Here is a 27,955-nt window from a genome sequence, read left to right as displayed (position 1 = left end):
GATTTCGAGTCGATTGAGCTGCGAAAAAAACGTTCTAAAATTGTCCTTGTAGCGTTGGAGTGACAAATTAAATTTAGTGAATCCATTCATATAAAGGTGAACCACTTGACCATCATTTACATCAACCATTTTAATGAAATTATTACAATATTTGTTATGTAATATAGTGTAGGCTATATGTAGCGTAACATACTGTATCTAAATCATAACAAATTATTTTTTCTAAATAAAAGCCAGGCAATTTTTTCTTGAAAAATAATTTTCTATATGTAATGACCTTTAATTTGGAGTAGAACCGATGGAGTGACTTTTTCTTTGCTCACAACTGATTGGTCCAAATTCGGTTTGCAACCTCTTACCTGGAACATACAGTAACCTGCCCCAATCGTAAGTTACTATGGTAATGAACACTGCTAAAACCCATCTATTCATTCAATTAACTGTTAGATATAAGCAGAGCACCTTGCTCTGGTATCAGCCAAGCATTAGTAGTCCCAATGGGGTGCACATGAACCGTAGGTTTTGTTTTGTGTGAACACATGGCTGAAAGAAGTGAAAGGGTTTTAGTCGAGTTCCAAAATAGATAAATAGCCATGGATAAGATGCAGTAGGCATTTTTGAGGAAAAGTACTTCAAGTGTTGTTTCTATATGATTTTTAGGTGCTGAATCCATTTCTGATGATGTTGGATGTATTTTAACATATTCATTATATGTTAAAACACGACATCTTGACACTTGGTCAGGTGGAACTGGGGATTGAACCACCAACCTTCCGGTTTGTAGACAACCATGAGCCACTGCCACTGTTAAGTTTACCTTATGGATTATAGCATTTAGCCATTTCAAAGGAATCAAAATGATCAAATCAATGAAAAAGAAACTTCTAAAAAACAAATTAGTTCATGTAGGCACACACAGACATCAATAATCAGCATGTGAATCTCAACAGTGGTGACTATTAAGAAGCATGTTGCAGTGCATTCTGGGTGCCACCAATCAAAACTCATTTATGGCTCCCATCATGCATTGCTGCATGAATAAATAATGAGCTTATGTTCAGAGGTGATCTGTTTGTCACCATTGCTGAGATCCATATGCTAAATATTGATGTCTGTGTGTACATGCATACAAATATTTTTTGTTTTTAGGGTTTTTTTATCGTTTGGATTGGCTAAAAAATGTATGCTCTACAATGGCATAGCTGCTATAATCCACAAGTTAAAAATTACTCAGAAAATTGCTTCTGTATGAGTTCAGTGATTCAGGTCAAATGACTGTGATATAATGATAATGTTAATACACAAACAACACCCACACAGATCACATTTTCTAGTTGATTATCTGGCTGTTATAGCTCAGATACAGCAGCCAGACAAAATATAAAGTTAATAATGTGGGGGTCAAGAGCCCAACTAAAACAAACACTCATCTCCATAATGGCGACTTTAAATTCCGGTTTTCTCCTTCAGTGATTCTGCTTGTTATCAACAGAATGCTCAACCTGTTCTCATCCTTTAACGTCATATAGAACGCTATATGCAAAACGGTGTTATACTACGCACATGGCACCCTTTATCGTTAATATAACACGCGAACCCAAGACGTCATAAATCCTTTAGCGTGAATGACACGCAGACCCTACCCCACACCTAAACTTAGCCCTCACAGCGCGTGTTATGTTAACGATAACGGGTGCCATGTGCGTAGTATAGCGCCGTTTTGTCATATAGCGTTCTATATGACGTTAAAGGATGAGAATGCGTTGGAATCCTCCGCATGGCCTGCAGAGTGATTTTGTGGGCTCAAATTCTTTTGTTGTAAGACTGCCATAACATTTCAATTCCGATATAAAAGTTTAGATTATGCAAATTAGCACATATTTTAATAGATAATGCCTCATTTGCATATGTAAACATGCCATTTCAGAAAACTTGTAATACAAAAAAATGTTTGTCTCTATATAACTGAAAAACTGGAAAATTTTTATGGTTGTATATATAACTTAAAAATTTTACCCTATCCACCTGTAGTGTTTCGGCTGTGAATAATGCACCTATTGTTTCGATAACAATTACAAGAAAAAGGGACCCTTATTTCAATGTTATATCTTGGATCCTAATTCAGGACCAGTGTTGGGAGTAACGCATTTCAAAAGTAATACATTACAGTAACATATTACTTTTTGCTGTAACGCAGTAGTGTAAGGCATTACTAATCAATTTTCAGTAATATTTTACTCGTTACATGTTCAGTGAGGCTTGTATTACAGTTGTATTACAGTGTATTGTCTGTTTTTACTTCTTAAAGGCAACAGACTATGTGAAAGTTTTAAAGCAGTCTTTTAGTGCCAGTTCAGAGCGGTCGCGTCTGTAACATTGTTTTTTCCTCATAAATGCGAACATGAAAACTAAAATAAAATGAATATTTTAAGTTCTATGGAGACTGGAGAGCCAACCTTTCCTCATCCGATTTGCGCAGTGTAATTAACAGAATTACAAAAAATATATTTTGCCTCCTATTTTTTTTGTCACGCATGAATGTGTGTCTTTTCCCAAATATTAAAAATAAAACATAGACTGATATTTGTCTAATGTCTGGAGTCCTTTAAGGAAGTAGCCTATATACGTTTCAATACATCTATTTTCTGAGAATTTTTATTTCAAGTTTTGACTGCAAATGTCATGTCTATAATGCTGGACTTCCCCAATTTTAAATAATTTATCCTCAACTAGTTTTGTGGTGTAGGTCTACGTATTTTATAATGTTAACTTCAAATAATACTTATAGCCTAATTTAAAGATAAGGCAGCATTGGATCTGGACGGTAAGGAGAATAACGCTGGACTTGGAAGAGGTGTGTCGCGATTCTGTAGGTTCGTGGATGTGGCGAATCGCGATTTCGGTTTCATATTGCATATCGTTACAGCCCAAAAGTTAAGTTCTACTTAGTTATTTTGGTGAAAGTAACTCAAAAGTAATACATGAGTAATGTAACGCATTACAATTCTGGGACAATAATATTGTAAGGTAATGAATTACTTTTAAATAACAGTAACAAGTAATACCTAATGTAGTTTGGAAGTAACTTGCACAACACTGTTCAGGACACATTGAACTTTCTAAAAATGTGGTATAACAACTTTTCCTCAAATGCCTACAGGGTTACACAATCTTGGAGATTTGGACCTGACAATTTTACTTCCGAGTTCAGAGGGAAAATGTATGAATAAAGTACTGTTTATAAGCAATGCACTGCTTTGCTACCATGAAAACCGCTCTATTTGTGCTTTTCCATAAGCGCCATCAGTCAAAGGGTGGATTTACATTTTCATTCAGACGGTCTGCAGTTAAATTTAAACCAGTCGATAGAATATTAGGTAATGAGTCATTTATGCGAAGACATTTTCAAGACTTACTGTTCAGTACACAAAACAGCCAATAAAGAGACAGAAATAATTTTTCTTTTTCTGAAATGGATAGAATATTCTTTACTAAGAAAATATAGGATCTCTAAATAAACTGTCACCTTCTAATCACCGCCCCCCCCCCCCCCCCCCCAAAAAAAAAAAAATGTTTGGTACCACTTTTTAGTAACCATCATTAATAACTTTAACAAACATTACATTACAGACAGAGTTATATTACAATAACATAACAGTCTACATAGATGCTGGCATCAATATTCTGAAATTCCACATAAATATATACAGTATATAAGAATAAACATATCAAGAAAGAACATAAAAAGATGCTATTATGTATTGATTTACCATTAATTACACGGAGTTGTCTGTAGTTACCATCTTCCAGTCCAGTGGGTTTTTAGTGGTCGACCGATATATCGGCCAATATTTGGCAATTTTTCTGATTGGCTGATTGGTTGGAGGTTTTTGGAGATTTTTCTCTCTTTTTTTGACAGCCAAGACTTGCCAGGACCAAAGAATCTGATCTCCCATTTCCATCTTTATTAGTTTTCTGTCTGTTTAACAGTCATGTCTAATAAATTATTAGACAGAGCTGTTAAACACCGAAAGAAACCGTATTCAAAAAGTTTTTTGCTATTATTAATAACTGAAAGACAAACACTAACTATACTTTCTCGTACTGTCAGCATTTATATATTTTAAACGAGTCTTTGAATCTAAAAAACTTTTCATTTCATAAAGCTTGAAAACTTTGGCAAATCCAGCTGTGAAATCTTGTAGTGTACATTCATAAAAACGTGTGTACTCTTATTATTTATATTTTTAACAATTTCTTTATTTGGGAAATATACTATAATAGGATTGCGATCTAAACTATATATCGGTTTATTTCGCAATTCTAAATATTTCACAATTATTTTCAAATGATTTATTTCTAATTTAGTAAACATTATGTAAAATACATTCAAATTTAATTTGAACAATTAGCATGTGTTTTTACTATCCTTAAATTAAATGGCATCAGTGATCAAAAAATCAATATCGGTCGACCACTAGTTTTGACCACAGAAGTGTGCGTGTAACGTATTAGTAGAATTTATTTAGTGACCATATTTTAGGTTCTGTTGAGATGTGTATTCTCAGTAGTGTCCTCCTCATCCTGCTCCTCCTCCGTGTCTGCCTCGTGGATGAAACCGTAGCGCCGATAGACAGATCCATCTCGGCTGGTGTAGACCACATCCGCCTCGTCTCCGCTGTCCTCTGGTTCTGGTACTCCGTGGGGCATGGGCCGAGAACTGGCCTCTCCGCTCAGCCGTTCATAGCTCTGTCTCCAGCATAACCTTTTTTTGGCCCTTGCCTGTACCAGAGCAAACACAACTAGGGCTAGCACGACAGCTAGCAGCAGAGCAGCAGGTAAGGCTGCAGATGCGTGCTGTACCGCTTGGGACCTTAGAATAACTTCATCCTCAGTTTTACTCGGAACAGGTGCCTCAAGACATAATGCTGTAAAAAAAGAAATAGCATTAAAGGGACTTTTTCACTGTAAAACCTGTAAAATGAATTTTATAGAAATGCTTATGTTGATGAGCCAAACATCATCTCTAATCAAGGTCACATTTTATATGGTGACAAGAACTAACTCGAGGCCCAGAAGGAAATGTATAGTTGAATAGGACCCTATTGTTTTTGATCTATTGCTTTATTATTATTATTCTTCTCTTTAAAAAATCAGTTTTTAGAGGGCCTAAACGTGCTCGAAAACTCATGAAACTTTGCACACGCTTCAGAAGTGGTGAAAATGTACGTGTGATATGGTTTTTAAAATTTGGTGGGGCAAATTCTTTAAATTATTGCCCCCAAATTTTGCCCCGGCTCTACGTTTCATGTACAGGTACGAAATTTGGTACATACATGTAATGACCCAATACCTGCAAAAAAGTCTCTTGAAGCATAGCCCTAAACACAACAGGAAGTCAGCTATTCTATTGAACTTCCTCCTAGATTTTGTGCATTTTTCATAATTTCTTGATGTTGCACTTTAACAAACTACTCCAACAGTTTTGATCTGATCCTCTTCGAATTTGGTGAGTGTAATCTTAAGGCCTTTGCGACGTTAAATAGCGAAGATCTTGAGTTTTCGTTGAAGGGTGTGCCCTTGGCGGGCTGACAAATGTGCACCCAATTTCAGCCTATTGGTGATTTGTGCAGGAATGTCATATAGTTCAATATTGCTTGCAGTTCCAATGTTGCTAGGCAACCACAGACAACCTGCAGTAACTCAGGCATACAATAGCTGTGTCCCAATGTGAAGGCTGCATCCTCCGAAGTCCGTATTTGAAGGACGCTTGGCCGTGTTTGAAGGCTGATTGCGTCACAGCCGCGCGACGAAGGACGTCCCGATTCAAAGGCTGCATCCGCGAAGGCCGCATTTAAAGGCCGATTGCGTCATCGCGGTGGGATGAAGGCTGTCCCAATTCAGTTATGCATCCTCCGAAGGCCGTATTCGAAGGCCGGTTCGACTTGCAGCGCGACGAAGGCTTACCTGATTCAAAAGCGACGCCAAATGCACATAAATCATTGCGCGGGTGACGACAGCATTTTTATTTAAAAAAAGGGTGGCCGAGAGAGTTCAGTGGTGGACGGAAAATTCACATTTAAATGTAAAAGTATTATGTTTTTATTTACTCAAATAGCCAGAGAAACCAGTGTTAACAGCCAAAAGTTTTTTTTTTTTTCGTTTTTTTTCTTATTCTTATTCTTAACTCATTCGTCAGCATTGCATGGTTTTGTCAAGTGGAAATGCGAAAACGGCTTTTATAGCCTTGTATTGTATTTCTTGTACATTGTATTTCTTTATTATTCATTATTTCATTATTTTATGCAACTTTAAATGTGTACACAAAAGAGAATTCATGGCTCTGGATATTTGTTTATTTTTGTAAGGGTCTCTGAGTGTTTGCAAGGTTGATACATTTAAACTATAATATACTTTTGTTTTGTGTCGTTGAATGTAAAATGTGTAGTGTTGTTGTCCTGTGAGGGAAAAAAGTAGGCTACTTCACATTTGTACATGAATACTAGTATGAAGTTCCTTACATTCTCCCAGACTCCCACTGGTTATTTTAAAAATTAAAGCAACAAATTGTTGGTCCATTGTCACAATATTAACAAATTGTTGCTAACTTCAACTTCGTCCCATATCAAAGTGCGCACCTGAAGCGCTCGGACCGGTCTAGCCTGCGGAGGATTGTTCTTGTCGCCTAGCAACTGTGACTGACAGCTGACGACGACGAGCGGGAGTAACGACGTTTGCACTGGACTTTTTATATCCAACTGGTTTAAAATATTCAAATAGGATTGACAGCCTGTATAAATATATTCACCATGGTCCATTTAGACAATAAAAAGAAAACCCTATTAAATCGCTTCAAGGTACGATTAACATTTGAATATAGGCTATGTGCCTATGTTTTATCATTATTATTTTTTAGGCTATTTCATTACAATATTTACGTAGGTTAACATTCAATATTTGAACAGTTTACAGTGTAATCTGACTATTCAGGACGCAGCCTCTAGCATTAAACCAGCTCTGGCCAACTCTTGAGCCGAAAATACATGACTCGAAATATTTTTTTAGTGGTTAGCCTATGCGAATTGAAATTATGGGATTTTATATATATTGCCCCTCATTTAAAGACAGGAAAATATAAAACATAAAATTTCCAGTAAAATATAAAACAACAAAATGACAATAGCCTGTCAGCTGTTTACTCAGTTTCATTAAATGAATGATCAGGGTGGCAGCTGTACTCTCGCTCCGTTGCTTGGCGCCAGGAGCAGTAATAGGGAACACCTGGTTGCGCAATTAGGAAATCCCACGAAGGCTACATGAAGCGTCCTCGAAGGCCAAATAGGCTACATCCTTCGAAGTCTACAGCCTTTGAAGTACGCAGCCTTCACACTGGGCCACAGCTAATGTCCGATCTGCCACAAACGTCACATGTTTGATAAGAGTCCTGTCCTGAACACATGACCATGCTCATATTTAGTTATAGCAATAGCGCCACCTGCTGGTAGCAGGAAGTGTGCAAAACAAATCCTTTGACATAGTGCTCCTATATTTATAATCATTACATACTGCCTACCGTGCTCTGTTTTCCTAAAACCACCAGGTGGTGGCGGCACAGGTGCGAGGGCCCTTTTTATCGCGGCTTGCAGCTTTAATTTTTGCTTGTCGCTTGATAAATTTAAGATTGAGCCACTGTAGTCACTTTGACTATTTTAACAATGTCTTTAATATCTTTTCTGGGGCGGCAAGTTTCAATCCCTTAGAAGCCTATGTAGGAGTTATCCAGCTCTCAGATTTAATAAATTAATATATAATTTGTGTTCCGAAGATGAACGAAAGTCTTATAGCGTTGAAACAACAATGAGGGTGAGAAATTCCTGACAGAGAATTATGGCATTTGTTTTTCATCTGTTCTTCATCTGTTCGTCATAAAAAGCTGTTGCAAGTAATAAGGAACATTTAGTACTGCAAGTTAAACAGGAAATATCAGACTCCCATTGTAAAAAATGCATGACATTGTGTGTCTATGAGAATAAACAATTTAAAGGCTCAAAGTACCTGAGGACATACCTGAGCCTGTATCGCAGAGACAACACTTCCTGTCCATCTGCCCTGACTTGCAGCAGGGTACACACTGACTGTCAATGGGATGTAGGGAAAACCCTGAATGACAGGTGAGACAGCTCCTGTGCCCGGCACTGGAACAATGTCTACAGGTCTCATCACAAGGCTCACAAATTCCCTAATGTAATTGAAAGAGATACATGTGGAATGAAATGTGTCACAACATACAATGAAAGCAAAAGGGCTTCACAGACATGTGAAGCATATCATGTTACAAAAACTTGAATTGTTCTGTTAAAATTTGTATTGGTTCTGTTAACATTTTTATTATTTGATCTGTAAAGCCATTTAAATATTTAAAATGATTATTTCAGGGTTTGTGGTGATGTATGCTGACAAAATTGGATATAACTTTATACATACCTTTACACTAAATTCGTGTTCAGGTTTTAGTCACGTCTTGTGCTTACACTATTGAAACATCAAGTATTTTAATGTTTATGGACAGACCTCAATGCAACCTAGATCGTGCTTAAAGAACCAGTTTTGATGATTTGTAAAGACATGGAAATGCATGATCATTATATAAAGGTTAATGCCTGAAGAGGCATCCATTGTCAGGTATTAATAGACGACGGCGAGGTGTGGCATCGGACAGTTGACTATGCCGAAGTCCATTAAAATCTAGACAATGAACGTATTTTTAGGCTTGTCTACTTTCGTTTTTTTTTTTTTTTTTTTTTTTACACACAGGTAGGCATAGTTATCGTTTTATGTATAACGGCTTACTAGATTTTTGTTTTGATACAATAAATTATAAACGGATACTTTGACTGCCTGTTGCAATGGTTACTCAAAGTTGATGTAGCCAGCGCATTTATTTATTAATTCCGAGTGGTAAACTATCACTTTTTAATGGACACCCTGCAGCCAATCAGAATTGAGTATTCACCCAGACCATGGTATAACATTTATTATACATCTGATGTATTTTAGGACACATTGCTTATTACAAATAAGACATAATGACTATTCTGGGAATTTTGTGCCTTTAGATTAAAAGATTCTTAAAGGAGTAGTTCACTTAAAAAAAAATTGTTGGTAATTTACTCACCCCCATGTCATCCAAGAATGAAATGATCACTCATTTAAAAAAAAAACAACAAAGTTTAAGTTTTATAAGTTCAAATGTTCACCTTGTTCTGTTCTGTGATGCGCGTTTTTGACTCTCTTGTTCGAACTCCTTTATCAAAATGTATTTGAGCTTATAAAACTTAAACTTTGTTTTTTGTTTTTTTAAAGGAGCGACCTTATTCATCGTCTGGAATCGTTTAAAGCCCTTTGAAGCTGCACTGAAACTGGCTTTTGGACCTTGAAGCGTTTGGTTCCCACTGAAGTCCATTATATGGAGAAAAATCCTGGAATGTTTTCATCAAAAACCTTCATTTCTTTTCGATTGAAGAAAGAATGACATGGACATCTTGGATGACATGGGGGTGAGTAAATTATCAGCAAAAGTTTTTTTACTCCTTTGAGAAACATACTTTCCAGTCACACATTTTTTTTAATGGTTTCGTCTTGGTAGCCAACGCTAAAATAAATCTAAAGAGTAAATTCTGTTATAAAGAGATATTTACTCATTAGTCTTTAGACTTGTTTATACTTTGTTAATTGTAAACTTAAAACTGCATATTTTGCATCCATGTTTTAGTCTCTGATATTGTTGTCTTGCACAATGAACATGACACTATTTTGCAAGCAAGAAGCTGTTCTCTTTTAAAATGGCTATACTTCCTTCCTAATCAATTAATGACATTCTAACAGACGAACATTTGTTAGCTACAAAAGCCACTTGATGATGGCACACAGATTTGGATGACATTTTTCAAGAATTAGTAATGATAGTTTACATCTTTTCACATAAATAGTAGTAAATGATGATGAGGAACTACTATAAATACAGAGAGAAACTTCCACACCCACTCTGACATGAGCACTTACACCCTGTGAGTAATATTGACTCTCCTGGCAGCGAGGGTAACACACACCATCCTGCAGGACGCTACCCCAGTCACACGTCACACATCCCTGAGGAGTGCTATCTGCAAACAACACAGACACACAGATGAGAAAGTGTGAGGTATATGCAATTACCTTCAAAGAGATGCTAATCTTAAGGTCAGAGTATTTCCTTAAGGGAAATAGGCAGGTAGAAATGAATGTTCATTGTAACTGACATTGTGGCGTAAGTTCTGTTGATTGAGCTTAAATTGTTCTGTTGATTGAGCTTAAATTGTGAACCCAAAATATTCCTTTTATAGTGGGAGGTCATTAGAAAGTATGAGTACCTTGTAACTACAAGATTTCAAATCTCTTTCCGGAACAGGCGAATCCTGTTCCGGCCTAACTTCTATAGAGATGGACAGGAATGCTAATAGATTTTTTTCCAGGAAGGATTAACTTTATTGGTGGCTGTGTCAACAGGTTTTATTTCATAGCCGTTTCTATAGCATGCATTTTTAGCACTGTTGAAAAGCCGAAGGGGTGTGCATAAGAGACTAACACGACACCTTCATAATCATGACGTGTTGTGAATATGAAGGAAGTTTTAAGCATGTTTGTGACAACTGTCATTAAGTGTCATTCGCTCAGTTATGACATTTTTTTATGCAAATATGACATTGTATGACATAGAATTTGCAGCGATCATTTAATCGAAACGGCCACAGGTTTATGACAAGGAATGCAGTTCCAGCAAGCCTGATCTCATGAGTAGCGTGTGTATGACACGCCAATTCGTATTTCCATTTTTGTCGTTTTTCAGCGTGTTTATGTACGCCGTTGACTTAAAGGACAACTCTGGCGCAAAATGAACCTTTGGTCTAATTACACATTGCTACCTAGTCAACCGTTATCCGAGATTTGTTTTCATGATTGCCGAATGTAAATAGTTTTATTTCTAAAAACAGTTTAGCCTATAACGCTAGTATAATGCTAGTATATAGGGCACAGAGTAATGACAAATAAAAATCGCTTGTTACCACTAACAAGGCTCAAAAAAGCCATCTTTGAAAAATAGTCTCGACCAGTCGATCTACGAGCGCCGATCCAAGTGCGCTGAACTGTGCAGAATCTCATATGGTCCGTTGTTTCCAGAAGAAACACAAACCGTTTACTTGTCTTCAATATGTACACGTAGCCTACTGTTCGCGCTCACATTATCACCTTATTCACATCTCACCACCGCACTTGGATCGGCGTTCGTAGATCGACTGGTCGAGACTATTTTTCCAAGATGGCTTCTTCCTGTATTCGCGAAGTTGACTGCGTGTATAAAATATCTTCTTATTAAACTGTTTGGACACTGACAAAGTTCTCAATGCTTCGGTTTGAATGTAGGGACTCTTGTTATGCTGTCGCGTTGGTGTGGGGCTATTTTGAGCCTTTTTAGTGGTAATAACAAGCGATTTTTATTTGTCATTACTCTATGCCCTATATACTAGCATTATACTAGCGTTATAGGCTAAACTGTTTTTAGAGATAAAACTATTTACATTGGGCAATCATGAAAACAAATCTCAGATAACGGTTTACTAGGTAACAATGTGTAATTAGACCAAAGGTTCATTTTGCGCCGGAGTTGTCCTTTAAAGGTGCCATCTAACATAATAAATCAAATCCTACTCCATATTCCATAACAGATGGGGGCAGTATACCTCCAAAAAATGACTTGTGCTCCTACCATCGCGCATGTTATTCAAATCATTTGACATGATAGTAAAAGGTTGGAAGACCGCAGTTTCACGTGGAACATTTGGAGATTTTTAGAGATCAGAGACTCAATGAACTAAACACTAGAGTGAACTAAACTAAACACTATGAATCTCAACACTAAATGATGAAGACCGCCTCATAGATCTCAAAAACAAGCTGGTGCATTTCGACGGTATGGGAAAATAAAAGCTCGGGCAATTATTTGAAGTTTATGGTATTCGTTTTGTTCATATTACACTTTTATTGTTAGTGAATTAATTTGACAGACAGCATTCGCTGATGTTGATCAAGCTAGCGTCGTGAATTCACCGTGAGACACACGCAATTGACACTTAGCAAGCAGGTTAGTTAAGCTCTCAGATTCTGTCAATTATATTACGCAATTCAAAGAATAATTGGCGCTTGTACATGTTACACTACAGATCCCTAGCGCACGTGAACCGATCGTCTCTACTAGCTGGAAAAAGAACACGAACACTGGTGAAAGATACAGTATGCTACAACTTACCAAAATGTATTCCTCATGCATAATGTCGACCAATCATTTTTTGAACTCTTCCCTGAACTGAAATGTAGTAATTGGCTGTATTTCCACACGACTGACATCAGGTTCAAGTACACACAAGCCGGCGCGAGCGCGACTCACTCGTCTATTGCAGTTTGGCTGGTGCTAACGTTGCCCGTCCGCATACCGCCTCCCATTGCCGGAACTGGTATTACGATACCTGCCGGGCCGGGGCTAGTAATTTAGCATGCTAATTCAGGTTAATATCTCGGCAGCACTATAACTTGTCAGTTTTTTAATGACATCTTTGCACTTATTTCTTCTCATTCTTTTGATGCGTGTAGCTCATTTTTCGTATATTGTTACCTCAATTATTACATATGGCACCTTTAACGTTATTACTGTATATATAAATATATGACTTACCTCAACCCCGTCCCTAAACCTAACCGTCACTGGGGTTAATGGCATTTATGAGTGTTCCCTTACCATCCTAGGAAAAAAAAAAGATCGCTCCCCAGATGTAGAGCTACATTTTGCTTCGTTTCGCGCGGACAATTGACGGCGTGTACAGACACGCGGAATCACTCGGACGTTAATGGCGTAGACATACACGCGGATAGCTCAAAATGCGTAGAGATAACACGCCACTTGACTCGAAAGTGGCGTGCATGTTTGCGCAAAAGTCATGATGTCATGTTGTTCCAGCCGTCTTTCCAGATGCACCAACAGATGTAACATTACAGGAAATAACATTTTGTTAAGTTACTCTAGCTTTTTAATGAAGCTAGCCCTTTCATAACTGATAGATCGACACTGACAACGTTAGTGAAGAATCCGTAACAGAATGCATTGTGTAGTGACAATAATAGTGTAACTAAGAGAATTGTTTTATTTTTTTCAATTGGTCCAACAGTCTGTCAAACATAGGATTGTCTCCCCGCAATCCACTAAAGTTATTTATTTGTCTTTATTGTGTGTAGCAGCAATACATTATATTTATATTATTGTTGTTGTTATCTACAAAGTAAATAAAGGAGATGTGCACTGTACTAGTCCTTTTATTACATTAATGCTTCTGCAGTGATGAGTGTCAGCGGCAAGTAAATAAACTTGCGTGATTGTCGTGTGGACCGGCTCTCTCGTTTGCCTAGTTAACTTCATATCACTTCGTCGCTGATGTAGACTGTGCTAATAAATATAGGTAAACAATCGATAGTCTGGCGTTATAATTGATTTGAGAGGATTCTTTATTGCTCTTGTATTGCTGTAGTCTGCTTCATCCAAGTCAAAATACCTTGTGTTCATATACAAGGGGGAGGAGTTACATAGAGGTGTAGACACTCTCAAAAATTCCCCAGCCCTGATCTCATCAGCATAGCAGTTATTCAGAGCCTTGAGATGCCAATCTACTCAGACTGACTAGATTGTCTCAATGATAATGTTAAGATTTGAGCAAAGTTTGGAAGTCTCAATAATCTGACTCATTTAACTAACAAAAGAGAGATCAGGACTGGCAAGATTCTCATGCTTAACAGGTGATCTCATCATCATCATAACCGTAAAATGTAAAACACAATATACATAACTTTCTTAGTTTAAATCCTATTGTATTAGAACCTAATTAAACATTTTGATAAATTTTGTAATCCTACAGCACATTAACCCTCTGGGGTTGTTCGGCCCAAATGGACCCGAAGAATTTAAATACATTTTTTTTTTTAAATCACAGCTTCCTCGGAATGGTCTGAAATTTGGTGACTTTGTTGGTATTTGGTATTTGAACACCCCAAAAAATTGGGGACAGGATGTGAATAGTCTAAGTGGTTGTAAAAAAAATAGTCACACTTGGGGTGTTCGGGTCCAAATGGACCCGCATGGAAAATGAATGGGAAATTGGCACAAATGTGAAAATACAGTTTTTTTGTGCGTACAATCTACAAATCAGCCACGATCTTGAAAAAAAGCACATAACAGTGAAGGGGTGAATCTATAAAATATCAAGAGTGCAAAAGAGACACACACACACACAAACACACTTTTACACACAAACACACAAAAAAATTCAGATTATATATGTGTTTTGCATTTTTAAAATGCTCAGTTTGTCCACCAGATGGCATCCAACTCATTTCAAAAATTGCTTTTATGAGGCCTAGGCTTGACTCTAAAATGAAATACAGCTTAAAAAAAAAAAAAGAAATTAAATATTTTTTCTATTATGTTCAATGGGGGGAAATTTTGTCATAATTATTGCATTAATACTAATACTAATTTTTTTTTTTTGTTAATTTTCTCAAAACGCCAAAAAAGAAAAGAAAAAATATTATAAAAAACGAGTAAAAAAAAAAAATCATGATTTTTTTTTTTTAAATATGAATCCCGCCCTTTGGGTCCGAACACCCCGAGTGTGACTCTGAAACGAACAACCCCAGAGGGTTAAAACCAGTCAGCAAACTGAATATCTGTTTGAATTGATATTTTGAGATCAAACAAGGGCCGCCATATAATGATAAAAATGAAGATTGTAGTAGATGATGGCGTAACAGAATCTCATAAAATGTAAGAACAATGATAACAGACGCACCTGTGCAGGACTTGCAGCTGGTGTGGCACTGTCTGCAGGTGTGCCCGCTTTCAAAAAAGCGCTGTGGACACTGATCCACACACTGTCTGGTGCCCTGCAGGTTCAACAAAGGAGGCGTGCACACCCGGCAGGCGTCCGGCCCTGGGCCTGTGCACTGCTCACAGGAACGGTCACACTTCTCACAGCGCTCCTCTGAGCTGTAGTACCTGAGGGCGGGACATCAAGACATGTATCTATGGTTCTTATATGCAGGCAATGAAGAGGAGGCAGGAAGTTACTGTGGAATAACATCAAAACAGGCCAGAATCGAACCTGAATTTCCCATTTGAGCACCACAGCTCAACATATCTGTAGCCACGCCACTAGGGCCTCTGATAGCTGTACAAACCTTGCCGTTTCACAGGCCTTCGCAAATTTGACCCTTGTCAAAGTAATTCTTTACCCTAAGTCAGTCTTTAACTACTGTAAGTTATGAAAAGTTTTTAGGAGCAATCACGAGTGGATGAATGAAATTTTGTTGTGTGTCTGCGTAAGATGATCTCACCCTGTGGGACAGTGGCTAACACAGAGATGAGAGAGGAGATGAAGGTATCCTGGTGCACAGCTCAGACAGTCTCTGGGAGAAGCCCCGGTGCAGGTGGCACACACATGATCACAGGGCATACAGAAACCCAGATCTACCCCGTCGGCCTCCTCATGGGCACTGTAAGTTCCCACGGGACATTTGCTCACGCATGAACCATCTGGAACACAAACACAGTCTATTTAAACCAGTAACTTTAAGTAGAACTTTTTTGTTTCAACTGCACTTTAGATCCACGAGAGGGATTAAAAGTCAGACGATGGCGTCGATTTTACCATATTTTGAGCCCATACATCCAACACATTTTTTTATTGACCGAATTTTAGGTAAGAGCAGGCCCACATCTGATTACTATTTCAGCTATTTCAACATGCGTTAGATAGTTAGCAAAGATCTACCTACATCTGTGCAGTGGGTGTACACCATATTACACACAAACTATGTATTTAACTCTCTGTTGAAAATGTATACATCAATAATTAATCATAATTACAGGAGTGATTGGTTCCAAATAGTGTGGGTACTGCCCCATCTTTAAAAGATAATGTTTTTCAAAAGCATAATAGGGACAGATCTAAACTTAAAGGAGTAGTTCACTTTAAAAAAAAAATAAAGTTTTGCTTATAATTTACTCACCCCCATGTCATCCAAGATGTCCATGTCATTATTTCTTCAGTCGAAAAGAAATTAAGGTTTTTGATGAAAACATTCCAGGACTTTTCTCCTTATAATTGACTTCAAGGTCCAAAAGACCGTTTCAGTGCAAACTGTTCAAAGGGCTTTAAACGATTCCAGACGATGAGTAAGGGTCTTATCATGCGAAACGATCGCTCATTTAAAAAATAAATAACAAAGTTTAACAAATAAATTTTAACAAAGTTTAACAAATAAATAACAAAGTTTAAGTTTTGTTAGCACAAATGCTCGCCTTGCTCTGTTCTGTGATGCGCATTCGTGACTCTCCTGTTCGAACTTGTTCATCAAATTTAACAAATCCTTTCCCGCCTCAACTCGTTCATTTCGTTCGTTGAATGAACCAAATGACACGAAAAAAGATTTGTTCATTTTGATAAACGAGTTCGAACAGGAGAGTCATGAACGTGCATCACAGAAAAGAGCAAGGCGAGCATTTGAGCTTATAAAACTTAAACTTTGTTATTTATTTATTAAATGAGCGATCGTTTCGCTTGATAAGACCCTTATTTATCGTCTGGAATCGTTTAAAGCCCTTTGAACAGTTTGCAGTTTGTACTGAAACTGTCTTTTTGACCTTGAACCGTTTGGTTCCCATTGAAGTTCATTATCTGGAGAAAAATCCTGGAATGTTTTCATCAAAAACCTTAATTTCTTTTCGCCTGAAGAAAGAAAGACATGGACGTAAAAGTGAACTACTCCTTTAAGAACGTATTGACACAAGTCACGCGTACTGTGGAGGTAGTTGGGCAGGGCACAGGTCTGGCAGTCAGTGGCTCCCGGCCCCTCGCAGGACTGGCAGAGCTGATGACATGCTTGGCAAGTGAACTGGTTATTTTGGAGGAATGTTCTGGGTGGGCAGTCCGAATCCCCGGTAACCCCACACATCATGGTGTTGGGATCAAGAACGAGATTCTTTTCGCACTGCAGACACTGGGTCGGCTCAGGACCTTCACAGCGTGCACAGGTCTGGTGACATTCTACGGAGACAAATATGGGACATATAAGAACATTTTTATATTTTTCAGCCACATTTATCTACATATATTCAATCACTGAGATTATAAAATATAACCAGTTTGCTTGTATAGTTGGTTGTCGTTCCATCTTATCCGTTTCTTTTTTGACAACAAAAGGTTGGGCTAGCACTGCCACCGTATGGACAAACTAATTAGTGCGAAAAAAAATTCAAGATTCATATGCGAGCTGAACAGAGTATTACATTCCAAGAAAAGTCTGTCAGTCTGAAGCATAGATATCCACAATAAAGGCTAGATGTCTTACGGCGGAGTTTCTGTCGTCATCACCGGCGGCCATCTTGTCACAGGCAAGCTGATGTAAGATGAGTGATCAGCACGAACACAAATACTCTTATCTCGTTGAAATCTTGACGGATTTACAAACGGTTTGGTTTCTTACAAACATTATTAACGTGGCTATAATTCTGGATGATTATTTATTTACACACTTATTATTCATAAGTATGCAGTGTCGTAATTACGTCTCTGACATTTATAACAAACCAAACCGTTTGAAAATCAGTAGAAAATTAAGCAAGTTATGGTTATTTAAAAAGTACATTTGCACCATTTAAAACACAATGTTATGAGCGAGCTGCCTGTGACAAGATGGCCGCCAGGTGCGGACGTTGGCCAGCAGCGTGGACGAGATATCTAGCCTTTATTGTGGATATCTATGGTCTGAACGTCTGGCCTATATGCACTGCTTATAATACATTGCATTACAGATGATTTTTTACCCTGGCATTCTTTATCAGAGGTCTGGTAATAAGTGCCCGTCGGGCACACCTCCAAACACGTGCCCTCGTAGAGTTTTGGGGTGAGGGAAGAGCAGGTCTCGCAGTCGTCAGATAGGGGACCAGAGCAGGTGGCACAGTTGGGATGGCAACTCACACAGACTCCCTTATCCAAATCTTCGAAGTAACCCTTCGGACAGACCGCCTTACATGCTCCGTTTAAGAGCAAATAGAGAAAACCACACCCTGAAATGAAATGGTTACACAATATATTTGAATTTCAAAGGAACTTTCCACTGAAAGTAAGCAAGGTGTGTTAATTGAACTGTAAATTTGTGCATGGATAGATGGCACACAAGATAATTGAACATTTGTAATGTCATTCTACAGAAGTGACACTGACAGGTTTTCGGCTGTAACCGTTTCTACTCTTGGTAGTGATGTTTTGCACAGGATCTCAACAGTATCAACCACTCACTAGTGCAGGTGTAAAAATTGGTGCAGGCGTCACAGTGAAGAGCACAGCGTCTGCATGTGCCGTCTTCTGCCACGTAGCTCATGGGGGCGCAGTTTTGCTTGCACTGCCCGTTGGCCAGATGAAGGCCCTCTCGACACGAAAGGCACTGAGTGCTTGTGCCATCGCAGGTCAGACAGAGTTCATCACAGGGTTCACACGTCCCCAGCTCAGTCTCAAAATAGCCTCTACAAGAAAAACAGACACAAGTTTTTTCAATGCATTGATCAATGAGCGACGGTCAGGATTAAATAAGGTCATTTGGCTTCCAGTTTAGCTTATGTTTTTAGGGATACATTTTATTTTAAGGTGTCCTTGTTTCACTGTAATTATACATTTAAGTACTGGGTAATAGGGTTAGGATTAGGTTTCAGTTTTGGGTCATATGCATGTAATTATGCATTATCTATAGTTAATACTTTAGTAATTAGGCGAGGCAAGTTTATTCATACACATAATAATTCAAAGTGCTTTACATAGAATGAATTAAAATAATCAAAATAAATAAGAATAATTAAAACAGTTTAGTCAAATCACAGTAATATTTAGAGTCTATAAATTTATGAATATTTATTAAACATTAATGATATTATATAAAGCATTTTATGTATATTGTTGTGTTCGGTAAGTCTTTATCCTCACCAAGGCTGCATTTGATCAGCAATACAGTACAAACAGAAATATTGTAGAGCATTATTACAATTTACAATAACTTATTTCTGTTTTGATGTATATAAATTTACTAATATATATATATATATAAATATTTTTTTGGAAACCATGATACAAATAATATTATGATTATTATTATTTATTTTTGTTTAGGATTTTTTGATCTTTCTAAAAATATTTTAAGGTGTTTCTAGGTGTCATTATTATATATATTTAAGTAGTGAGTAATATTAATATACTACATGTAGAGTACTACTATAGGATTAGGATTTGGTTGAGGGTTAATTGCATGCAATTATGCACAATTTACTGTTATTACTATGGTAAGTACATGTAACAAAGACACTGTAAAATAAAGCGTTACCAGAAACTCTTACTGAACCCAAACTTTTATCCGGTAGAGTAGTTGATTATATTTTAAATATATTATAAATTCCCTGTTCCAGCTATAGCGACTCACTCAGGGCACTCAGACCAGCAGCTGCCCTGGAACAGATAGAGCTGGTAAGAGTCCGTCTGACAGCTCACACACTCGTCTCTGCTCTCACAGGCCTCACAGTTAGCAGAACACCTCTCACACAACAAACTGGAGCTGTTTCCAAAGAAACCCAGAGGACAGCGGTCTACACACACGGACTCCTGCTCCAACATGTATCCTAGCAAAAAACACGGCTATTAGAGTGCTTGAAAAAAGCAAACATGCGTGTTAAAAATATCTTATTTATTCAGCAAGTTCTTATGAAGTAGGAAGCTATTAAAAGGAAATGTTTACGCTTATCAGGTGGGAGGGAAAGGAAAGCTACCGGTAGCACAGGTGATGCAGTTCTGAGCCTTGGGACCGTAACATGTCAGGCAGGACCCATCACAGAAACGACAAGTGCGACTTTCCCCTTTGGAGCAAGAAAAAACAAATACACGGATATATATGGTTTTCCATTACTACAGGGATTTTCAAACTTGTTGATGGCAAATAGAAAAACTTAAATGAAAATGACAAATGTTGCTTTGATGACTGAAATAAGTTACTTAAATTACTAAAACTAAAACAGAAATAAAAATACAGTGTTTGAAATGTTAAAAATGATAAAAGCAATCTTAAATGAATTAAATTAAATATAAAAATAAAAAACTCATTAAAAAATAATTACACTATAATAATAGAAATACTGTAATAGAATATAAATAATAATAATACCATTAATACCACAATAACATTGAGGATCTTCTTAATGTAAAGGCAGTGTGGACAAATGTCCTTCTTTCACTGTATTCATATGTATATATATATATATATATATATATATATATGCACAGAGTAATATTAATTAACTATATGTACAGGGATAGGGGTTGGTTTACGGTTAATTGCATGTAATTATGCATAACTTATAGGTATTAATACAGTAACTAACTACATGTAACATGTATACTATAAAATAAAGTGTTACCTCAGTGTTGGGAGTAACCCATTACAAAAGTAATCCATTACAGTAACATATTACTTTTTGCTGTAACGCAGTAGTGTAAGGCATTACTAATCAATTTTCAGTAATATTTTACTCGTTACATGTTCAGTGAGGCTTGTATTACAGTTGTATTAGTGTATTGTCTGCTTTTACTTCTTAAAGGCAACAGACTATGTGAAAGTTTTAAAGCAGTCTTTTAGTGCCAGTTCAGAGCGGTCGCGTCTGTAACATTGTTTTTTCCTCATAAATGCGAACATGAAAACTAAAATAAAATGAATATTTTAAGTTCTATGGAGACTGGAGAGCCAACCCTTCCTCATCCGATTTGCGCAGTGTAATTAACAGAATTACAAAAAATATATTTTGCCTCCTATTTTTTTTGTCACGCATGAATGTGTGTCTTTTCCCAAATATTAAAAATAAAACATAGACTGATATTTGTCTAATGTCTGGAGTCCTTTAAGGAAGTAGCCTATATACGTTTCAATACATGTATTTTCTGAGAATTTTTATTTCAAGTTTTGACTGCAAATGTCATCATGTCCATAATGCTGGACTTCCCCAATTTTAAATAATTTATGCTCAACTAGTTTTGTGGTGTAGGTCTACGTATTTTATAATGTTAACTTCAAATAATACTAATAGCCTAATTTAAAGATAAGGCAGCATTGGATCTGGACGGTAAGGAGAATAATGCTAGACTTGGAAGAGGTGTGTCGCGATTCTGTAGGTTCGTGGATGTGGCGAATCGCGATTTCGGTTTCATATTGCATATTGTTACAGCCCAAAAGTTAAGTTCTACTTAGTTATTTTGGTGAAAGTAACTCAAAAGTAATACATGTGTAATGTAACGCATTACAATTCTGAGACAGTAATATTGTAAGGTAATGAATTACTTTTAAATAACAGTAACAAGTAATACCTAATGTATTACAGTTTGGAAGTAACTTGCACAACACTGCCAATAATTTGATATTTATTGTCATTGAATGAATCCCAAGGCACATTATTAGCACAAACCCCATTTTATACTGTAATTTTTTTTTAAGGATTTGAACATTTTCAAACTTAAACAACACAGCATATTGTTATATAACGATACATTACAAATATTAAATCCATATATTAAAGTTAACGAGTAGAACAGCTAAATTACAGGACAGTGTTTTAAGTCTAGTACTACCAACAGAGGGCAGTATTACACCAACTGTAACAGGCATCAGTAAACTGAGGGTAGACGTATTCTTTTTATTGTTCTTATATTAAATGTCAGAAGTTCTCACCATCAACGTATTGGCCTTCGGGGCAGCTGATCACCGGGCACTTCCCGTAAACTGGGCGGCTCCAGCCACTGCATCTGTCACAGTCTCTCACTCCAGGGCCGTGACAGGTCAGACAGGAGCTGTGACAGGGCTGACAGCGCCACCCTCTGGTGTCTTTAAATGTGTCTGCTGGGCAGTCCTTCACACAGGTGCCGTCTGAAGGGTTGAATGCAAACAGATGTAAATGGTACGTCGACAGACTGTTTATCCTCTTATTTTCAATTTTACTCTTTGCTTTGTGTTGTGATTTTCATATATATACAGTTATACAGGTATGAACAATACACACTCCATTTAATTTCTTCACAAAGTGTGACATACATAATCAAAAGTCGGTTCAGTACAGTGTAAAAAGTGATCAGTTGACTTAACTATAAAAAAGTGAGGAAACCCGTTGCCTTGAAATTATCAATTCATTAGTAATTGGAAAAAAAATAAGTTATATAGAATTTTCAGGTTCAAATGATCAAAGTGACAATAAATAATGTAGTGTTTAATGTAAAGATTAAGATTTCTATTTCAAATAAATGCTGTATCATTGAGCTGTCCGGTCATCATCAAAGAATCCAACAGCTTCCATGAACAAAAATACAGCTGTTTTCAACATTGATAATAATAAGAAATGTCTTTTGGGCAGCAAATCAGCATATTAGAATGATTTCTGAAGGATCATGTGACACGTTTCACAACATTACTGTATTTTTGAACAGATAAATGCAGCCTTGGTGAGACTTACTGATCTTACTGACCCCAAACTTTTGAAAGGTAGAGGTTTGCACGTAATACATAAGTCTGTTGTGTTATTATAGAATATAATTGTAGTAATAATTAAGAAGCAATGTTTGTGAATTTTGGACTGAGTGTCTAATCGTGAATATTAAATTTGCATGAATGAATCACTCACATTTTGCATTAACCATATTTGCATCCCATTTCTATTTCCTATTCAAATAAGTGAGCAAGACTGAGTGAGTGCTGCAATAAAGAGCACATGCAAGACTCTATCAGCCATTCTCAACCTTTTTTTCTTGTTGGACCATATTTACATGATTATTAAATCAAATCTAACAGGGTTTCAGTCATAAGAACTTTCATGAGAGTTTATGAAACCTTTTATTAAATGTAAATGGATTGTACATAGGTTTCGTTTTGGTGGGCTGCTGGAAGTTACATTGAAAAGGCCATTTAGAACGTGAATAGTTTCATGGATAAACAATTCGTGTATGCAAATAATATACGCAATTTTCAAATCTTTCCGAAAATTAATGGACAATATTGTAAATGTAATTGTTTTTACCCCCTTGACGTTCAAAGAAAAGTGTTAATTTTATGTTGTTTTAATTGTTTTTAATACAATCTGTCAATCTGCAATCTTAACTGCAACTATTATTAAATATACTTCCATTTTTATACATGTATTTCATTTCTGTTGAACACAAAAGAAGGATTTTGGTAACCAGACAGTTGACTTAACCATTGACTTGCACTTCAACTCTCTGGTTTCCAACATTCTTCAAAATATCTTCTTTAGTGTTCGACAGAACAAAGAAACTCATACAGGTTTGGAACAATAAGAGGGTGAGTAAATGATGTATATTGGGTGAACTATTCATTTAATGTAGTTTAAATTTAAATGAAAGATTTAATCTATAAACATTATACTATAATGAACGCTTTATAGGCCAGACTTAAGTAATGTGACTGAAACAGCTATGGCTATCAGACAGGAAAATGAGAGCGGACGTTCAGAGGAAGTAGAGTACGCACTGTTCAGGAAGTATCCGCTTTGGCAAGTGAGACACAGGGCATCGTTCCAGCAGTCCACACACGGATCTATGCAGCTGATACACAGTCCTCTATCCCGGTCCTCATACGTCCTCTGGGGACAGTGCTGACGACACTGGTGTCTGTATCTGTAAGGATAGAGAACAAACAATAAAGGCGTGTCATTTTGACTGCATTGTTTAAAAAGTAAGCAGGCCTTCAACATAATATTTGAGGGCTGTTTAGTAGAATAAGAATGAGCTTTTTTTCTGTCAGGTAATGCCAAAAACACAGCAATTCACACAGCTTCGCACAATCTTGCAGGTCAGTTCTGAGTGCGTTTGTGGAGAATGCATCTTTTGTTGTAATAACATTGTGTTTACGTTCCCTCTTTCCATTAGCAGTGCAATTTGCATAATTTGTGCCTAACCTACATTGAAATTTGGCTTGTTTATTTATGTATATATATATATCGCCTCAGTACCGAACAAAATCAGTACCCTTATATCACTTTACAAAGCCGTTTACAAAGATTTAGGAACAGCTTCAGAGCAGCAAATGTCTTTGTAGACTAACTTTTGAATCAAAGGCGCACTGTGATTCACAAGCTCCACCTTCAGGGTGAGGGATATAAAGAACTTGAGACTTTAGGGCTGCGGAGTCTGGGTAAAGAGTAACCAGAGAACACTAACCACACCAGAGAAATGAACACCATCCCAAAACCACAACGCACCTGCCCTCGGCAGCATTGCTGGAATTATTAAGCCATCAATCCTTCAAATCAACCTTTTGGCAATAGAGTTTTGATAAATGAAAGCTTCAGAATGAAAGATCATCCGGGGGGCTTTTTAATTCAAAGTCTTTTGTCATAATAATTCTATCATGATTCTTAAACCTGTTGTATAGAACATTTGGGAAGAATCGACCAATCAATCTTCTGATTATTGTGTGTACACCAGTGCTTATGCTAGAAAAGACTGGAGTAATGATGCTGAAAATTCAGCTATGCATCTATAAGGAATAAATTATATATCAAAATGTATTGAAATAGCATTTATTTATTTAGTTATCGTAATAATATTTCACAATATTACTGTTTAGGTAAATGCAGCCTTGGTGAGAAGAAGAGACTCATTAACATTCAAAAATCTTACCAACCCAAAACTTTTGAACAGTATATAGTATAATATTCCCCAAATCATTTTCCCAATAATTCCAATATCACTTTTCTTATATACATCTAATAAAGCACAACAATCCTGAAAATAAAAGCAATTAAACTAATTAACATCCAAACCTTTGACTGGTTACTGTATTATGTACTATATGAATTTCTATACAAAACTAACCTTTATATATATACAATATATATATATATTTTTATTTTTTTATTTTTTTTTAAATCTATGAATGTCCAGAGTTGTAATTGACTTGTAATTTGATTATAGGAAGATAAAATTTAAACATTTTAGCATTTTTTTTTAGTCATTTCATAGTTTTGACGACTATAATTATTCTAAAATGTGGAAAATAGTAATAATAAATAATAGCTATCTTCAAATGTCTGACTGGTACTGCATGTATTAAAACTATCTAACTAATTAAAGTCAAAATAAATCTTAACGTAAAGATAAATTAAACGAAACACAAACCATGTTCAAACTATGTTAAAGTCCCACATTTTATCCCTTAAAACTCATCTTTGATGAGTGAAAACAATTCTTCATGCCTTAAAATAACTTGAATGTAACTCGACAGCTTCATTTAGTTTATGTGGTTCTATGAATATGCTAATTAGCCCTGCCTCCACTCACTCACAACAATACCTGACTTTTCTGAATCTGAATTTTCTCATGGTTTGTCTTAAAGCATATTAAAAACTCCACATAGACATACAGTACAAACAACATTAAAACCTTGACTTTAACCACAGGGGGACTTTAAACACATTTCTTACTCTAGTTAAGCAGTTCATAAGCATGGCTGATCAAGTGCTCCGTCTGAGACACAGAGGTGCCTCACACTGGAACTCAACACTTAAGCAAGATGTTTGAGTGGGACGGTGGACAACAGCCGCCATGGCAACAACGCAAGCACAAAGAAAGCATGAGGAATGTTCAGCGGGATTAACATTGCTCTTTTTCTCTCTGAGTGGACATTCATTAGTCAGGACTCTCGTACAAGACACTCCAACTCTCTGAGCAAAAAAAAAAAGTCCTTCAACCGAGTGCGGAAAAGATGGGCTCAAATTAGTGAGGAGACCGAGAGAAAGAAAGATTGAGTGAGTTAAGGGAAAAACTCATAAGAGGTGCCTCTATGTCGAGCAGCCTGGATCTCAGGTAACCGCGTGAGACTTAACTGAAAGTGAAATCTGATGCACACAATAGTTGGAGGCCATAACACAGGGAGAAACACACAATCAAACCACTGTTCTCTTCAAAGTATCTCCACAATATGCTCCAGATGACTTCAACATAGCTTAAATTTCATAGCAGCAGAAATAAACTGACAAATATTTCTAAAAACACAATAGTAACTTACAGGAAGTAGCCGTCTGTGCAGCTGTTGCAAACCTCTGGCTCATCTGTTGAGGACACAAAACAGACAAAACACTTTACTTAAAGCCTTTGTGTATTATAAAGCTATTCATAATGTACGTTATAATGCATTATCATAAATAATTGTAAGCAAATGCATTATGTAAAATATAAATGATGCAAAACATACGATGTAAAATTCTTGTTATCTGAAACTGGTTGTTTGTCATGTCTTTTAATTACGTTTTACACCTATCTCTAGTTTTGTTAATTAATTTCCTAGTCTAGTTAGCTCCCGTTAGTTCTGTTTTACATGGTTGTGCTATTCTGTTTTCTGTTGATCTTACCTTTTTTAGATTAATGATTAAATGATTAAATATTAAATTAATTATTACTGATGTCACTTGTTGTTGACAGAAAACGCTCCCTCGAGGACCACACAATGGACTTTTTAGATCTTGCATGCCTCACCTACTCTCCGGACTGCTAGTTCTGCATATTTTTCTACACCAGCCTCAGCAAATGGTCCAAGACACGCATTCGGCGCCTATGTAGTGTTCATTCATTCACGTTGTGGGTGAATGAATGAACTTTTGTGGAGTTGTGGATCTTCATTCACTGTCAGTGCTGCAGAAAAAGACATCACCAGCCCCACTCCGGACCCAGAGCCCAGAACCAACCAAGCCCAACAAGGACAGGATGCCAGAGTCCAACAGGTTGTTTGCCATCTGTTTTAATGATTTATACTTTCTAAAGGTGTAATAATGAATAGATACCTATTTTAATCAATTAGAATTGTGGTTTCAGACCTTAAAATGCATTATAAGGTGCAGACACAGAGCTTGAGCCTGTCTCGATGTCAGCACAAGAGCCAATTACTGACCAGGTGCGTAAGCTGGCAAAATCATCTGTTCCTGTTAGCATCCTTTTGGAGGTCGAGGGAATGGACTGGAGCCCCACCTATACTCCTTTGAGTTGTGCAGGGTCTCTGTAACTTTATTTAATGGATTGGAAAATGTAAATCCACAAAGTTTCCTGTTCACTCGTCCCGTCCAGCTCCAAGTCTTCTGTGTCTCCGCTGGTCCTGCACAACTCCAAGTCTCCTGCTTCTCTGCTGGTCCTGCACAACTCCAAGTATCTGTCCTGCTTCTCTGTTGGTCCTGCACAACTCCAAGTCTCCTGTTTCTCTGTTGGTCCTGCACAACTCCAAGTCTCTGTCCTGTTTCTCTGTTGGTCCTGCACAACTCCAAGTCTCCTGTTTCTCTGTTGGTCCTGCACAACTCCAAGTCTCTGTCCTGCTTCTCTGTTGGTCCTGCACAACTCCAAGTCTCTGTCCTGTTTCTCTGTTGGTCCTGCACAACTCCAAGTCTCTCTCCTGCTTCTCTGTTGGTCCTGCACAACTCCAAGTCTCCTGCTTCTCTGTTGGTCCTTCACAACTCCAAGTCTCTGTCCTGCTTCTCTGTTGGTCCTGCACAACTCCAAGTCTCTGTCCTTCTTCTCTGTTGGTCCTGCACAACTCCAACTCTCTTTTCCTGCTTCTCTGTTGGTCCTGCACAACTCCAAGTCTCTGTCCTGTTTCTCTGTTGGTCCTGCACAACTCTAAGTCTCTGTCCTTCTTCTCTGTTGGTCCTGCACAACTCCAACTCTCTTTTCCTGCTTCTCTGTTGGTCCTGCACAACTCCAAGTCTCTGTCCTGCTTCTCTGTTGGTCCTGCACAACTC

The 27,955-nt window shown here is 37.2% G+C and overlaps 1 protein-coding gene across 2 annotated transcripts in view; it reads right to left on the bottom strand.

Moving 5' to 3' along the window:
- Positions 1-3,568: 3,568 nt before the first annotated feature.
- The window catches only part of LOC120495532 (uncharacterized), a 30,240-nt gene continuing 5,853 nt past the window's right edge, over positions 3,569-27,955 (bottom strand). For both annotated transcript variants that reach the window (XM_039695158.2, XM_039695159.2), the window contains 13 exons: positions 26,239-26,281; positions 23,701-23,846; positions 21,895-22,089; positions 19,949-20,035; positions 19,606-19,801; positions 18,438-18,661; positions 17,963-18,205; positions 16,938-17,183; positions 15,472-15,670; positions 14,928-15,133; positions 10,063-10,163; positions 8,068-8,239; positions 3,569-4,928 (listed from right to left, as the gene is read on the bottom strand). In XM_039695158.2, coding sequence (XP_039551092.2) covers positions 4,540-4,928; positions 8,068-8,239; positions 10,063-10,163; positions 14,928-15,133; positions 15,472-15,670; positions 16,938-17,183; positions 17,963-18,205; positions 18,438-18,661; positions 19,606-19,801; positions 19,949-20,035; positions 21,895-22,089; positions 23,701-23,846; positions 26,239-26,281 — 2,447 coding nt within the window. In that variant the 3' untranslated portion in view covers positions 3,569-4,539. The remainder of the gene's footprint in view (positions 4,929-8,067; positions 8,240-10,062; positions 10,164-14,927; positions 15,134-15,471; positions 15,671-16,937; positions 17,184-17,962; positions 18,206-18,437; positions 18,662-19,605; positions 19,802-19,948; positions 20,036-21,894; positions 22,090-23,700; positions 23,847-26,238; positions 26,282-27,955) is intronic.

Source organism: Pimephales promelas, chromosome 25 (assembly GCF_988280905.1).
Source record: "Pimephales promelas chromosome 25, fPimPro1.hap1.1, whole genome shotgun sequence".
Classification (NCBI taxonomy): domain Eukaryota; kingdom Metazoa; phylum Chordata; class Actinopteri; order Cypriniformes; family Leuciscidae; genus Pimephales; species Pimephales promelas.
Note: the sequence above shows the minus strand (reverse complement) of the source record. Positions and strands in the feature narration are given on the sequence as shown.